This window comes from Zalophus californianus, chromosome 1, assembly GCF_009762305.2.
Source record: "Zalophus californianus isolate mZalCal1 chromosome 1, mZalCal1.pri.v2, whole genome shotgun sequence".
Classification (NCBI taxonomy): Eukaryota; Metazoa; Chordata; class Mammalia; order Carnivora; family Otariidae; genus Zalophus; species Zalophus californianus.
In genome coordinates this window covers 69,901,200-69,916,298 of record NC_045595.1, presented here as the reverse complement: position 1 = coordinate 69,916,298, position 15,099 = coordinate 69,901,200, and the positions used below count along the sequence as shown (strand labels likewise).

Genomic DNA, 15,099 nt, shown 5'->3' with positions numbered 1-15,099 from the left:
AGCGCATAATGGCCACTGTAAATATTGAGTGAATAAATGAATATTATTATCCTTGTACTCATGAAGTTCATTTTATTAAAGGCACTGCACTGGTGTAAGTACTGGAGATATAAACAAGTTTAGGACATGCAGGTTTGGCCACAAGTATGGTGGTACAGCAGGAGGCAGATGAGGGAAGCATAAAGATTCCTTGGAGATGGGAGTAAGGAAATTGTGGTCATATCGGTGGGAATGAATTCAAGGGATAAATGGAAGGAAATGGGGGACAGGTAGTAGATTGGGAAGCAGATATGTCCTGGGCAGAAATAATTCTATTATAGGTAATGGGGGAGGGAAAGAGGAGTGGATCTTATTTATTTATTTGTGGTTTACTTGGATTACAGTTCAGATTGTTGATCTCTGTAAAATGCTAAGAAATATAATTTACAGTTTTGTTGTAGAGCAACTGTAAAGTGTTTATGGATACTACATTCAAATGTTCTGACATTTTATTTTCTTCATAGAATGTGAATGCTTTTAGGAGCTAATGTTCCCTTGTCAGTAAAGTCAGTCTATCCTACTATAGCCTGTGTAAACATACCTTGTAATGGGAAGGCACTGGGGAGAGCACAAAGAGATGGAGTGTCATTCTAGAGTTAGTTTGATATCGTTATGCATCCCATCAGTCTTTTATTTCTCCCAGCAGAGGTAATGAGTATTTTCTTATGTTGAAAAGTCTTTGCTATTGTTTGGAAATGATTTGAGTAGTTTTTGCCTTAAAAAAAAAAAAGATGTTTCAGGGTATGGTAGTTAGGTAGCACATTATTACATTTTGTAACAGAGAGCACTCAAGTACTAAGGAAATACACTTAAATACAAAGGAAAAAATCAGTTTCTTATAGACAAGTGTTAATTTGCTTTTTTTTATACTCTGTGAATTTTGGCAGGGTTTCTTTTGGATCCCCTGATTTCCAATAGATAAACATTTCCATGTTCTCTGTTTTCTGTTTCTGGACTACCTGTTATTTATTTAAAGGATTTCCTGGAACAAGGAAAGAAGCCCACTTCTGAATCATCTCAATCTCTGAGTGGATTCAGGTGATCCAGGCTCATTGATACCCCAGCTGCCTTCCAGAAGCAATTGTAAATCCTGTCTGGAGAAGTGTAATCCTAGGCCTCAAAATAGTCTTCCAGTTTTCTTGTATAGAATCTAACCCTCAGTAGAAAGTAATCAGGCCTAGGAGGAGATAAGATGATATGACAAACAAATAAACAAGATAGTATTCACAGAGGATACAGACGATGGACTTATCAGATGTTGACCTTAAAATAACTAGATCAGTATATTCAAGGAATTTGAAAGATGGGATATTTCAGTAGAGAGCTAGAGCTATAAAAACAAAATAGAGACTCCAGAACTAAAAAATGCAATAACTGAAAGTAGGAGTTCAGTGGATCAGACACAGCTGAATAGAGAATTAATCTACTGAAGTAAGGTGGGGTCAGGATAGAGAGAGACAAGGATGGAAAACATGGAGAAGAGCAGAAGAGATGGGTGGGAGGACAGTGGGAAATGGTGGTTTTTGCAATAGTTCGTGCTGGATTACTTTGGATATCAGTAGAGAGACTGTATTAAGTTACACTGTACGAAAAAGTCCATTCTGGTAGATTGCATGTTTAAATATAAAAATGTTATTTAAACAATAAAACTTCCAGTAGGTAGCAAATAAAAATATCTTCGTGACCGTGGAATTGACCAACATTTTTTTTTAAAAGATTTTATTTATTTGACAGAGAGACACAGCGAGAGAGGGAACACAAGCAGGGGGAGTGGGAGAGGGAGAACCAGGCTTCCCGCCAAGCAGAGAGCCCGATGCAGGGCTTGATCCCAGGACCCTGGGATCATGGCCTGAGCCGAAGGCAGATGCTTAACGACTGAGCCACCCACGTGCCCCTTGACCAATATTTTTTAACAGGACACAAAAGCACTGTCCAAAAGGAAAATATTGATAGATTGGAATACCTTAAAATTAGGAACTTCTGTTCATCAAAAGACATCATTAAGAGAATAACAAAATAAGACATAGGGTACAGGAAGGTTTTTGTCACATAACCAACAGTGGCCTCGTAATTACAGTATCTAAAGAACTGAAAGGGGATAACCCAACAGGAAAATGAGCACAATACTTGAATAAGCAGTTTACAGAAGTTATCTCCAAGTGGCCATTTAACACACAAAAAGATGCATAGCCTTGTAAGTCATTAGGAAAGTTCAGTTTGATTGTGATGACATACCAATGAATACCCACGAGAATGGCTATAATTAAAAAGTCTCATAATGCAGAGTTTGGCAAAAATGTAGAGCAACTGGAATTCTTATATCTGCATGTTGGAATGTAAATTATCTTGTTTGTTTTTTAAAAGATTTTATTTATTTGACAGAGACACAGGGAGAGACAGAACACAGCAGGGGGAGTGGGAGAGGGAGAAGCAGGCTTCTGGCTGAGAAGGGAGCCTAATGCAGGGCTTGATCCCAGGACCCTGGGATCATGACCTGAGACAAAGGCAGACGCTAAACAGCTGAGACACCCAGGTGCCCCAGAATGTAAATTGTCTTAATCACTTTGGAAAACTGATCAGCAGCAGTGTCTACTAAACTGAATGTAAGAATGCTTTGTGATCCAGCAAGTTCACTTGTGGTATATACCCAACAGAAATGTTTACATGTGCCAAGCATAAGATATTCTATTCATAAATTGAAATAGCCCCAACATCCATCAATAATGTATAAATTGTGTCATATCCACACACTGGAATACTATCCAGCAATGAAAAATAGCATGGATGAATATCAGCAAATAAAATGTCAGGCAAAACCATGGCTGCAGATAAGTGGTAATGTTTGGTCTGGTTATGGTTAGGGTGACAACCTATTTTAAAAGTTCTTAGTGCATGAATGAATTTTCTTGACTTTGAGTTTCACACTAAGATCATCTGTATAGGGATTTTTATTTGAACTTCAGTATTAATATCTCTAATATGTTTGTCTTGGGCCAGTTTACTAAAGAGCATGAAGAGCATTCTAATTGTCAGCTGGAAGGCAGGGACCTGGCTACCAGAATCCTGAGAGCCTGCTGGGGAAAGGGGATGGAAACCCCAGTGGGAATTCACTTAGTCTCTCCCTGTTTGCACTTTGGTAGTGGTCTCTTTGATTTGGTCTACTTTCTCCCAGTGTAGAAACTTGCTGTTTTACTTTCTGTAGAGAATAAACCTTCAGACTTCAATGTCTGCTTGGGTGCAAGTTTAGTGGCAGTCACCTGGACTCATTGGGTAGAGGAGGTAATCTAGGGATCTGCTGTTTTTAATCAGACTTTGCCATATATTTGTTATTTTACCCTTCGTCTTTCACACGTAGTTTCGGAAGAATCTTTTTAGTCAGTAGTACCAGGCAAGTGGTTATCTACCTGAAAGAATAATGGATTTGGATTCCTTCCCAACCTGTACTGATAAATCAGTTTCCAGTGAATGGAGGACTCCAGTGGGAAAGACCAAAAGTTGGAGAAGAAACAGAAAGAGGGGAAAAGAAGGGGAAGAAGAAAGATATAGACCATATAAATAATGCCTACAAGTCAGTAACAGAAGTTTGGAAACCCAGTGGGAGAATGAGCAAAACACCTGAACAGGAATTTCACAAAAAGAAATATGAACAAAGAGATACAAAAATATGTTTACCATGTTAATAACAAAGAAGATTCAAATGAAGACCACAAGATAGAGATGGGTAAAGATGAAATCTGACACCAGTAGATATCAATGAGCTTGTAACTCAGAGGCAGCTCCTACCTGGCTGTTGGGAGTACATTGGGACAGCTACTTTGGGAAGCAGTGGGGCAGTACCATGATGTAGAACTTTCGTGGTTCTCTTCCTATATATGTCCCTCAGCCACTCTTGGCCCTGTACCCCAGAAGACATACGCAGCGGAATGGTCTGTAAGAACGAAAGCTGTGCAGCCATAATGTCTCTTCGTAGAAGATTGGGTAAATAAATGGCAGTACATTCTGCACGTTCATTTAAAACAAAACTGACCTGATAGCTATTTTATTTCCTAACAGGAAATGTTTACATTTTTTTCTTACATCAAAAGGAGTAGTAAAGTTTTAATGACCTGTATTTCCACATCATCTACTGAAAGACAGCATACTCCCTCTTACTGTAATCACTTGAGGCAGGGCTCCAAATGCAGGGGAAGCTGGGGGTGAGATTTTTGACCATGAAGATTTGTAAGAGAGTAGGATGAGGAGTAGTTTGCCCTCTGGGATCTTGCTGTTAAGACCTGTGCACTCAAGAAAGCAGTTTCTTGAGATTGGTGGTAGGGGTAATAATACTTATTAATAATAATTAGCGGTACTAGCTACCATTTCTTGAGAGTTGACTGTGTATCCTACCCCAGGCTACTAGCTCATTGAATTCTCACAGCAGTATTCTACAAGGTGGGCATTATTATCTTGTTTATAATTAGAAAACTGAAGCTTTTAAGAGTTTAAGAAATTTGTTTAGGATCACAGTTTTAGATAGTGGTGCAGGGAATTATATACAGGTTTGGGTGACAGCTCCATCTTAGTATTGTTAGATGGAATGAGCCTGCCGAAGGAAAGTAGAAAAAAAAATCTAGAAATCCTAATGCAGCCACAGACCATAATAAACTTTTGGGGGTACTACTGTGGTACTGTTGTTGGCTTACTACTCTTTAAAAGTCACCCTGACACTTGGCACTGTGAGAAAGCATAACTCTGTAGATCTTACAGAGAGGGATAGTCTTTTTGCCTGCACTCAGCATTTATCATTTGGTAGAGTATCTTGTGCTATTGAGCATTACATCATCTAAACAATTTTTTTGAGTATAGCTGACACATGATGTTACATTACTTTCAGGTGTACAACATAGTGATTCAGTAACTCTGCATTTTCCTGTGCCCACCACAAGTGTAGCTCCCATCTGTCCCCATACAATGCTTTTACAGGACCAGTGGCTATATTCCCTGTGCCTTGCCTTTTATTCCTGTGACTTGAAAAAATGGACTCTGTAGGACAATGATATTACTCCATGTTTTGAGTAGATAACTTGTATTCTTGGTTCATAAACTAAAGAAAATTCAAAAGTGAGAAATATATTCCACCTTGTCTTCCATAGCCCTAGAGCACCATCATGCAAAATTAAGCATTATTATTAGTTGCTCTTGGCTTGTGTATCCTTCCAGAGAATTTTTATTCAAGCAAATGTGAGTATAGATCCTATTCGTCTCTTTATACACAAAAAATACTGTTTTGAACTTTGTTTCAGTTAACAGTGTCTCTTATACACAGTTCTTTCTGTATAGTATATAGAGAGCTTCCTTGTCTGGTTTTTTTTTTTTTTTTTGATACAGTATAATGATGGACCATATTTTATTTATTTTATATATATATATATTATTTTGGACCATATTTTATTTTACCAGCCCTCTTTTGCTGGACACTTTCCTCCTTAATATCTTACTGTTATAAGCAGAAAAATATGAATGTGTCACACATATACAAGTATATATGTTTCTTCCTAGAGGTAGATTTGCTAGATTTTTTTTAATTTTGAAGATACTGCCAACCTGCTGTCTCTGGGATTTGTGCCAAGTTTTACTTCCACCAGCAGTACCAGGGTGTTGGTATCCTCCAGAGTCTTGATAGCAGTCTTGGCTACCAAACTTCCTGCATTTGGCCATTTGAAGGCTAAACGGTTATTTAAACATACAGTTGACCCTTGACCAACATGGGTTTGAACTGTATGGGTTCACTTATATGCAGATTTTTCCAATAAACACTTGGGAAAATTTTTTTGAGATTTGTGACAATTTGAAAAAAACTTACAGATGAAGCATATAGCGTAGAAATATTGAAAAAATTAAAAAGTTGGTATGTCATGAATGCACAAAATATATGTAGATATTAGTCTATTTTATCATTTACTGCTATTAAATACATATAAATCTATTATAAAAAGTTAAAATTTGGGGCTCCTGGATGGCTCAGTCAGTTAAGCGTCCGAGTCTTGGTTTTGGCTCAGGTTGTGATCTTGCGGTCCTGGGATTGAGCCCTGCACAGGGCTGTGTGCTCAGCGGGAGTCTGCTTCCCCCTTCTCTCTCCCTCTGTGCCCCCACCCCCGCTCATGTTCATTCTCTCACTCTCTCTAAAAGAAGTAGATATATCTTAAAAAATGTTAAAATTTATCACAACTCAAGCATACAGACTATGCAGGGTGCCATTTGTAGTTGAGAGAGATATAAACAAATGTAAAGATGCAGTATTAAATCATAGCTACATAAAACTCACTAGCACATACTGTATCACTGTAAGAATTTTGTAGCTACTTCCTGGTGCAGTTGCAGTGAGCTCAAGTGTTGGGGAGTATCTGCTTAAAACATGTGACACTAGTATTCTGTGCTTGAGCAGCAGTTCATCTCTGTAGGAAATTGCGTATCACAGTAAAAAGTGATCTATTGTGGTTCCAATATTGGTAGTTAGGTTTTTTCAGGTGGGGGTGTCAAATGTTATACGCGGATTTTCAACTGTGCCGGGGGCTCAGCACCCTTAACTCCCACGTTGTTCAAGGGCCAACTGTACATTTTTCTTACTATGGGCAAAGTGGAGCATCTTCTTGCTTGGGCCATTTATATTATTTTCTCTGTATATTGCCTTTTCCTATCCTTCATATTTTCTCTTGGCTTCTTAGTTTTATTCTAATTCATATCTGGGAGGCATAGATGTGTGTATATATATGTGTGTGTGTGTGTATACATCTAAAATAGTCTTTTGTGATGTGAATTGGAAATATTTCCCAATTTGTCTTTTTTAAAAAATTCAGCTTTATTGAGGTATAATTGACATTGTAAGATATTTAAAGTGTGGATTCTGGTGATTTGATAATACATTGTGAAAGGACTCCCCCATCTAGCTAATTAATACATTCACCAGTCACAGATTTATCTTTTTTTTTTTTTGAGATTATTTAAGTTCTACTCTCTTAGTAAGTTTCAGTTATACAATAGTGTTCTCAACTATAGTCACCATGTTTTACATTAGATCCTCTAGACCTTATTGCTCTTATAGCAGAAAGTTGGTACTGTCTTACCTACCTCTCCTTATTCCCCCCTCGACCCCGAGCATCTGGCAACTACTTTTTTATTCTCAGTTGCTATGAGTTTGACTTTTCTTTTTTTCTCTTCTCTTCTCTTCTCCTTCCTTCCTTCCTTCCTTTTTTAGATTCCACATAGAAATGCTACCATGAAGTATTTGTCTTCTCTGTCTGGCTTATTTCACTTAGCACAGTGCCCTCAAAATCCATCCATGTTGTCTCAAATGGCAGGATTTCCTTCTTTCTCATGCTGCATAATATTCCATTGTATTTGTATACCACATCTTCTTTAACCATTCATTCCTTGAAGAACCAAATGGGGAAATATTTTTTCCCTCATTTGTCTTTTGATTTTAGTTATGGTATCTCTTCCTTAGAAAAAGCTTTTTTAAAAAATTCCCTCCCTCCCTCCCTCCCTCCCTCCCTCCCCCCCTCCCCTCCCCCCCTCCCTCCCTCCCTCCCTCCTTCCCTCCCTTCCTTCCTTCCTTCCTCCCTTCCCCAGCAATATAAATGCCAAACACATCAAACAGTAGAATTAAGAAAAAGGCCTTGAGAAGGGTAAGGACCAAGGAATTGCTTCAGAGAACTAGGTAAAGTCTTAGGGCAGTTTCAACAGCAATATGTGTTTAGTCAGCTAATATTTATTGGGCACTTATTTCATGTCAGGAACTGTGCTCAGAAATGGAAAGATGTGGTGAGCAAAATCAGATATCGTTCTTGCCCTACAGTATTTTTAAGTTTCCTGGGATGCCAAACATTATCAGATAATAAAAAATACATTAAAATGTATAAAAATACATTATAAATTGTATAAAAATACATTATAAAATCTCACTGGCCAGGAGAGAAGAGAAGAGCCATGTAGGCAGAGAGGCAGTACCTTCTTGCTGGGGAAGGTGAGAGGGGCTGGAAGAACGTGTAACCAGAGGGAAGAAAGTAAGCCAAAGCTGGAGATACAGTTGCGGGCCAGACACTGTAGGCCTTGAAGGTCATGATAGGGAGTTTTAAGAACTTAAGGACAGTGGGATTCCCTTGAAAGGTTTTAAGAACAGGAACAACTTGATGGACAAGATCCACATAGATGTATGGTGTGTAAGGGTGAAAATGACAGAGTAGAAAGACATACACTAGCTAGGAGGCTGCTGTAGTTGTCCAGGAGAAGGCAGTATGGAAGCTTGCACTTGATTGGGAGTGGAAAAGTGTAAGGGTTTGGGAAGCATTTAATGATTGACATGGTATGGGAAGTAAGAGAAAGGGAGGTGATAAGGATGACTCTTAGGTTTCTGGTCTGTATTAATAGGGTAGAGAGTGATGCCTTACAATGGGACATTATATTCTGAAAGACCACCAGGCTTGTTGGGATGATAATCATGTTTATCTGGGATATGTAGATTTTGAAGTGCTTTGAGACAAACAAAAGCAGAAGTCAAATCAGCAGTGGAATATGTAGGTCTGTAGCTTAGAGACTTAGAGACCAGGTTTGGGCTGCAGCTATGTAATTGGAAAACATCTGTGTACATAGTGGAAGTCAAATCATTGGTGGTGATGCGATCACCTGGGTCAAATGGTAGTAAGAAAAGAGCAGTGGATCTAGAACTGAGTCTTGATAAACTTGAGCATTTAGGAGCATGAGTCAACAAAAGACATAGAGAAGGGCCAACTAAAGAAACTGGAGAAAAAAACTAGGAATGTATATGGTGTCATGATATATAGAGGAGCAAGAAGGGGTGGCAACAGTGTTGAACGCTGCTGAGAGGTGCCCGCTGGATTTGATGGCATGGAGATTGTCGGTGACCTTCAAGCGAGTGATGAGCGTGAGTCAGACTGGGGAGGGTTGAGGAACATGTAGGAGGAACTGTGGAGGTGCTAGGTATAGATTTTTCTTTTAAGAGATTTGATGAGAAGGGGCCTAGAGAGGCAATGAGGAAGTTGCTAGAAGAACATGAAAATTATTTTAAGTGGGAGGAAGTAAATATATAAAAGGGAAAATGAGTAATTGGCAGTTTTAAGGTTCTGAGAAGGTGGGAGAGAATGAGATCTAAAGCACAGAGCAAAGGAGAGATAGGTCCACTGTTGTGATGGGAGGAAAGGCAGCTAGGATGGGATGCACAGTAGGTGTCCATGTTGAGAATTAGGGAGGAGGGTTCCTTCATGATGCTTTCTATTTTCTCTGTACAACAGGAGGCAAAATCACTCACAGTCTCATTAGAGGGTGGACCCTTGGGGGGTTTGAAGAGAAGAAAAATTTGAAAATAGACTGGACATATATTGACGGTTACAGTCAGATTGCTGCTACTGCTCTGGGCCATTCAGTACTGGTGCCGTGCATTTATGGTGGAGTTTAGCTGCAGCAGCCTTCTCTGCAGGCGTCCAGAAAGCAGATCACTGGACTCATCCAGAGTTCATTTGGCTAGATGGGCGCAAAGAAAAGACAGGGTACAAAAGGGTATCGAAATGATGGATGATGGGATATAATCGAATCAGGAAGTAAGTGAAGAAGAGAGAAGGCTGATGGATTGGGAGAAAATGTCATGGATTCAATTAGGAGAAGGTTCCCCAAAGTTGAGGAACGGTCACAGGAAAGAACGTGCAAGTAGGATCAAGAGCAGATTATGGTTAGAAGGTGTGTTTGAAATACTCATCTTGAAGGAAACGCTGTATTCTTTCACTTTGGAAAAGCTGTTGGGCAGATGGTGGGGCTGGGCAGGGAGATGTCAGGCAACCCCTCTTGGGGAGCAGAAAAGGATAAGTTTCCCCGTCCTTGGTATTTTCAGGTCCTGCTCCTTGGATTGGGCTGAGGGACCAGTGCCAACTAATCAAGAGGTTCTTGAAGTTGCTGCTCTTGTCTCAGAAGCTCCTGGCCATAATGATGGTGTGTGATGCTGCATGTTCTGGGAGCTCCAGGCTGGCTGGCAGAGCAGGATACCCCCACGCATTGTATCATATCTCCTGAAGCTCTTAGATTCCACTTGTCATGAAATCTCAGGGTCTTATTTCTGTGGTTTTACTCATCATCAAGAAGTTTTGTCCTGTGAATTCTTTAAGTAGTATTGATACATTTCTGCTGATGCATGAGTATTTTCCCTGCATTTTGATGAATGCTGTGTATTTGTTAGAGTGTGGCCAGTGCTGTAATCAGTGACTCAAAGGATACTAACTGGCTGATGGAAACAGACTTTTGATTCGGTGTTGTCCACATGTTTTCATGTAGAACTCCAAGTGATAGTAAGCAAAAACGGCAAAAAGCATGACCAGATCTATGAAGAGAGCCACATGAATGCTAAGCCTTATGATTTCAGTATACTTTATGTATATCTGTGTTATGTACAAAACCACCTCTTTCCAGTTGACAGTAGGAGTTGGTTCGAAGTTCCCTCTGGGAAGTAGAAGTTGGATGATATGGGTGAGAACAAGGGAGCTGAGAAGAGGAATGATGAGGGATGATGGCATGGGAGATATAAAGGGGCTTTCTTGTGATGGAATCAGTGAACTCACTGCCCTTTCAATAATCAAGAGAAATGGGCATTTGGGAAGGTGCCTGGTGGGTTCAGCAAAGGGGATGAAACATGAACCTAAAAGTTTTCAACCACATTGTCATTGGATCATCACTGGAGTGATGGTCCAGTATGTTCCTTGGGTCTGGGCTGGGCACAGTTGGTCAGAGATTGATGTACTGAATGCCAGTGGGTTGAAGAAGTCAGATGTTCGTTAAAGGGCAGAGATCATAAAACTAGGGGACAAAGGGACATGTGAAATCCAGATGTTTTGATACAGTGTCTGCTATCCGTATCGCCCAGTGTTGAAATGAAACTTTTTCTTTGGATTTATGTACACAATTTACTGAAGGAGCCGGAATTCATGTGACTTGCCTGAGGTTCCAAGCAAGTTTAGTACTGATGACCAACAGAAGTGCAATTTGTGGTTCTACTTTGAATCTTTGAAACTCCAAGAGCGCTTTTTTGCCCAGATGCCTTTTTCTGCCTTTCATCTGTCATCTAAAGAATGTGGTTTCTTTTCATGGGCCAAGGCCAGATGAAATCAGGGCATTATTTTGTAATACATTGGCAGATGCATTCAAAGTTGCCTTATTTTCTTACTGCATAAACATTTAGGTTTTTCTAAGGCAAAACTAGACTGTGCCTGACAAATTGCTACAAATCCAAATGTCAGCATGATTGGGACTGTGCCCCCTGGAAACACTTGCCTTGGCTGCATTTTCAGACAGATGCTATCAACTGTTTTATCATGAGAGGTAATCTTTTGCACTTTCCTGTATGTAGACTGGTGATGTACATCGAGAGAGACAGCAGAAAGACCACTCCAGGCAAGGAGCAGCAAAGCAGCAATGAATACCTGTCCAAATGCCTGGACCTTCTCATCCGTCATATTGTGCAGGAACTGCCACGGATCCTGGGTAAATTGGAGGCTCATCCATACGCCCCTTGCTGATTGCCTTTCTGCGCCTGGGCTTTTAGGCTTCGCCTCTTTTATTCTTGCCTCTTGCTTATCACAGGCGAGCACAGTGACACCTTTTCTTGATTGTATAGTTTCAAGATTTCAATTCAAGATTTGCTTTATCTGTTTTTACAGTTATTTTGCATCAGTGACATGACTGAGGCAACGAGCAGGCTAAAGGTCACACTGAGGTGTTATCTGTAGTGAACGGGCAATTTTGGAAAATAAACACAAGGAAAGCATCTTAAGAGCTTAAAATTGAACTTAGGCTTTTTATTGTAGGTGACTTTCCCAAGATTTTTCTCTGCCTAATTCTGAAGAAGAAAAATTTTCCTTCAGGTTACAGCCACACATTTATTTATTGTTAAAAGAATTTAAAAATCCATGGGCATTAGCATTTAGATATTAAAGAATTTTGATATTGAAGTTCAAAGTTTAGAAATTTCTTGAGTTTGAAAAAATTTAAATACAAATATCTAATAATGATTTGTAAAAGATGTCTGTTCCAGCTAATCTCTTATTTCATTGTTATTTGGAGAAACTAAAATAACCTCAGGAATGCGTACATTTTGTTTAAATCCCATTCCATGCTTTTCCAGCAGATGTAGCTATAAACCAGAAATGTTTAAAATGTTAAATTTGATCCAATCTCTTATGGTAAAATATACTTAGACTCAGAATGTTAGAGTTTTAAATCAGAATAATGAAAATATCTTTTCATTTGTCATCATGGCTGATTGACAGTATCTTTTTGCTCCTTACTAATACTTTGAGGTTTTTTTTGTTTGTTTGTTTTGTTTTTTGCCTGTTAATGACTGAAAATAGAATATTTCAAATTTCTTTTTGGATTGTGACCTTTTATAAAATTTCAACCTGCAGACTACAGTCTGGTCAATTGGTAGTTGAGTTTCTTAGTGCCAGACTCATCTTGTTTTAGGATGTGCTGCTAAGATTCAGATGTCCACAGCATAAGTTTTATTTATGACTGGGCTTATCATCCAATGGGAAGTTTTAGGAATTGATCTTTTTTTTCTTCCATCCTATTCTGTTCTTTAAAAATTGCAATCTGTAATCTGTTCACTTATATGTTTTTTTAAGTAGGCTGGGCGTGGAGCCCGACGTGGGTCTTGAACTCATGACCCTGAGATCAAGACCTGAGCTGAAATCGAGAGTTGGATGCTTAACCGACTGAGCCACCCAGGCGCCCCTCACTTTTAATGTTTTAAATAACATTTTCCTGTTTACAGAAGTGTGGAAAGGGCTTGTGGTTAAAATTTGGAAAAGATCAAAATAAAAAAAAAAAGAAAAGAAAAAAAAGAAAGAAAAGAAAAAGGAAGAACAATCATATCGAAAACCATTACTATAAACTATTTAAAATTGCTAGATGAAAGATCAAGGCTTATATCCATTCTGTCCCCAGAGGCCACAGCTTTCTAGTATAATATCAATATTTCTGAATAAAATAACACAGCCCCTACCCACTTCTTTTATTTGGAGAGTAATTACCGCAGCAGCCCCATGAGTGTTCAAGCAGTGACTAGTGGTCCCTAAGTATTTGTGGTCTGTAACTGTCGTGCTTGCTCTGGGATGTGCTTTGCAGGTGACATTCTTAATGCCTTGGCCAATGTTTCTGGTCGTAAACACCCATCAACAGTCCAAGCGAAGCAGCTGAAGATGTGTCTACCCCAGATGCCTATAGTGCTTCACCTCGTAACTTCTCAGGTACTATCTTATTAGCAAAACAATAATGTAAAGGTGACTCCCTTTTTGGTAAACTGAATCTTAGAGACATCAGTTCAGACAAAACATTTTGTTTTCTTATACGTGGCTTTCAGGATTTAATCTGTGGAAACTCTCATCACACAGGTATTTCGACCTCAAGTTGTAACAGAAGAATTCCTTTTCAGTTATGGAACTATTCTTGTGAGTAACACTGAATTTTTCACGTTCCTAATAAAAATGTGGCTGTCTCTACTGTCTGGATTTTGGTGTCAGAATGAAGTAATTTTAAAATCTTTGTGGTATTTATTTGTCTGTAGGGATGTGACCTTTTTATATTTTTATCTGTTGACTGTAATAAAATTTGACATTTGGAGAAAAATACATTCTCTCCTGGTAATGTATTTTGTTCAGATACTGCCCAAGTAGGGTAAATAAGTCCATAGAAAACACTTTCATAGATTTTGGTATTAAACGTCGTGAAAAAAATTTAAAATAATCAACCTGGTGAGAATGGAATGCTGTGAATATATTATCTTCATTATTTACTTTGGCTTATGTTGTCCAGTTACATGCAGTATCTCTTTTTATGGTGGCATTTCTCTAAGTTAAGCTCAATTTAACTTTTTCTTTAATTTTGATGAGATGAGTAAAAATGAAAAGCAAGTCATTGTCCTATCTTTCACTTCGTTTTTGCTCACAAAAAACTGTCTTTTCCTTCAGGTTGTGGCTCATGAATTCTATTATCTTTTTCCTAGCCTGGAATAGTTATAATATCTATCGTTGATAAAATGGAGAGCTACACAAAGAGGAAGCTGGGACATTTGTCACATGGATCTCCAGTCTTACTTTGATATTAATAACAAATACTCAACTGAGATTTTCAAAAGGACATAGAGGTTTCTAGTTAAAACGTAGTAAACATCTCCATGTTATTGTAAGTTTGGAATACAAAAAAATGACTGTCCTCCACAGATGAGAGTATAGTTTTCTAGAAGGTTCATCAGAGAGTAAAATATGAAGTTTTGAAGTACAAATGTTGAGTGGAGGTCACTGATTTTTTAAGAAGTGTGTTCAAGCAATGCAGTTAGGGTCCTTTTGTACCTAATTTCAAATCTTTATCATCCTAAGTGCCTTGAATCCCAAATTCTGCAGAGTACGTAATTTTGTTGTTGTGCAATCATGGATTTGCATATTATTAGAATTTTCACTTGCTACCTTCTTTGATTTGCTTTTTAATTTGTTTTTAAGTACTATATAGGTATCATTTTGGCATGACTGTAATTCTCTGATCCCACTGCACTGAACTATCGTTGCCTGGAAATGGTAGTTTTTCCCTGGTAGACATCTTGGAATCTTTTGGCACAGTGTTTATTGGGGATGCAGATATTTGTCCGTGTTTGTTCTCTTATTTTTTTTTCTCCTGTGGAGTACTTTTCTCTGCCTACATTAACTGAGTACAGTTTAGGTTTTCAAGGAACCAGCAAATGTCTCAACTGAAAGTCTTTATGGACTTTCAGGAATTATGTGTGTGTATTTTAGGGAGAACACATCTGCTCCATCTAACGCTATGCTCGGGACAAGGGAGGAGGCCACACCAAGGAGGGATTTCCTCATCTTCTCCCAAGAATGGGTGAACTCTGTGGGTTGGGAGGTAGTCTGTAGGGTCTTCTTAATATAGGCCCTTTTAGGGAATGGAAAATAACTTGCCTGGTTGAGAGATAATTAGGATATTGGAAAATCTTTAGCAGTTTTTTCCCTAGATAATGTCACTCAGGTA

The 15,099-nt window shown here is 38.7% G+C and overlaps 1 protein-coding gene across 6 annotated transcripts in view; it reads left to right on the top strand.

Annotated features, from left to right (window-relative positions):
* ULK4 (unc-51 like kinase 4) overlaps positions 1-15,099 on the top strand; it is a 604,302-nt gene that overhangs the window by 199,060 nt on the left and 390,143 nt on the right. For all 6 annotated transcript variants that reach the window (XM_027585659.2, XM_027585655.2, XM_027585660.2 and 3 more), the window contains 3 exons: positions 11,426-11,559; positions 13,201-13,322; positions 13,467-13,523. In XM_027585659.2, coding sequence (XP_027441460.2) covers positions 11,426-11,559; positions 13,201-13,322; positions 13,467-13,523 — 313 coding nt within the window. The remainder of the gene's footprint in view (positions 1-11,425; positions 11,560-13,200; positions 13,323-13,466; positions 13,524-15,099) is intronic.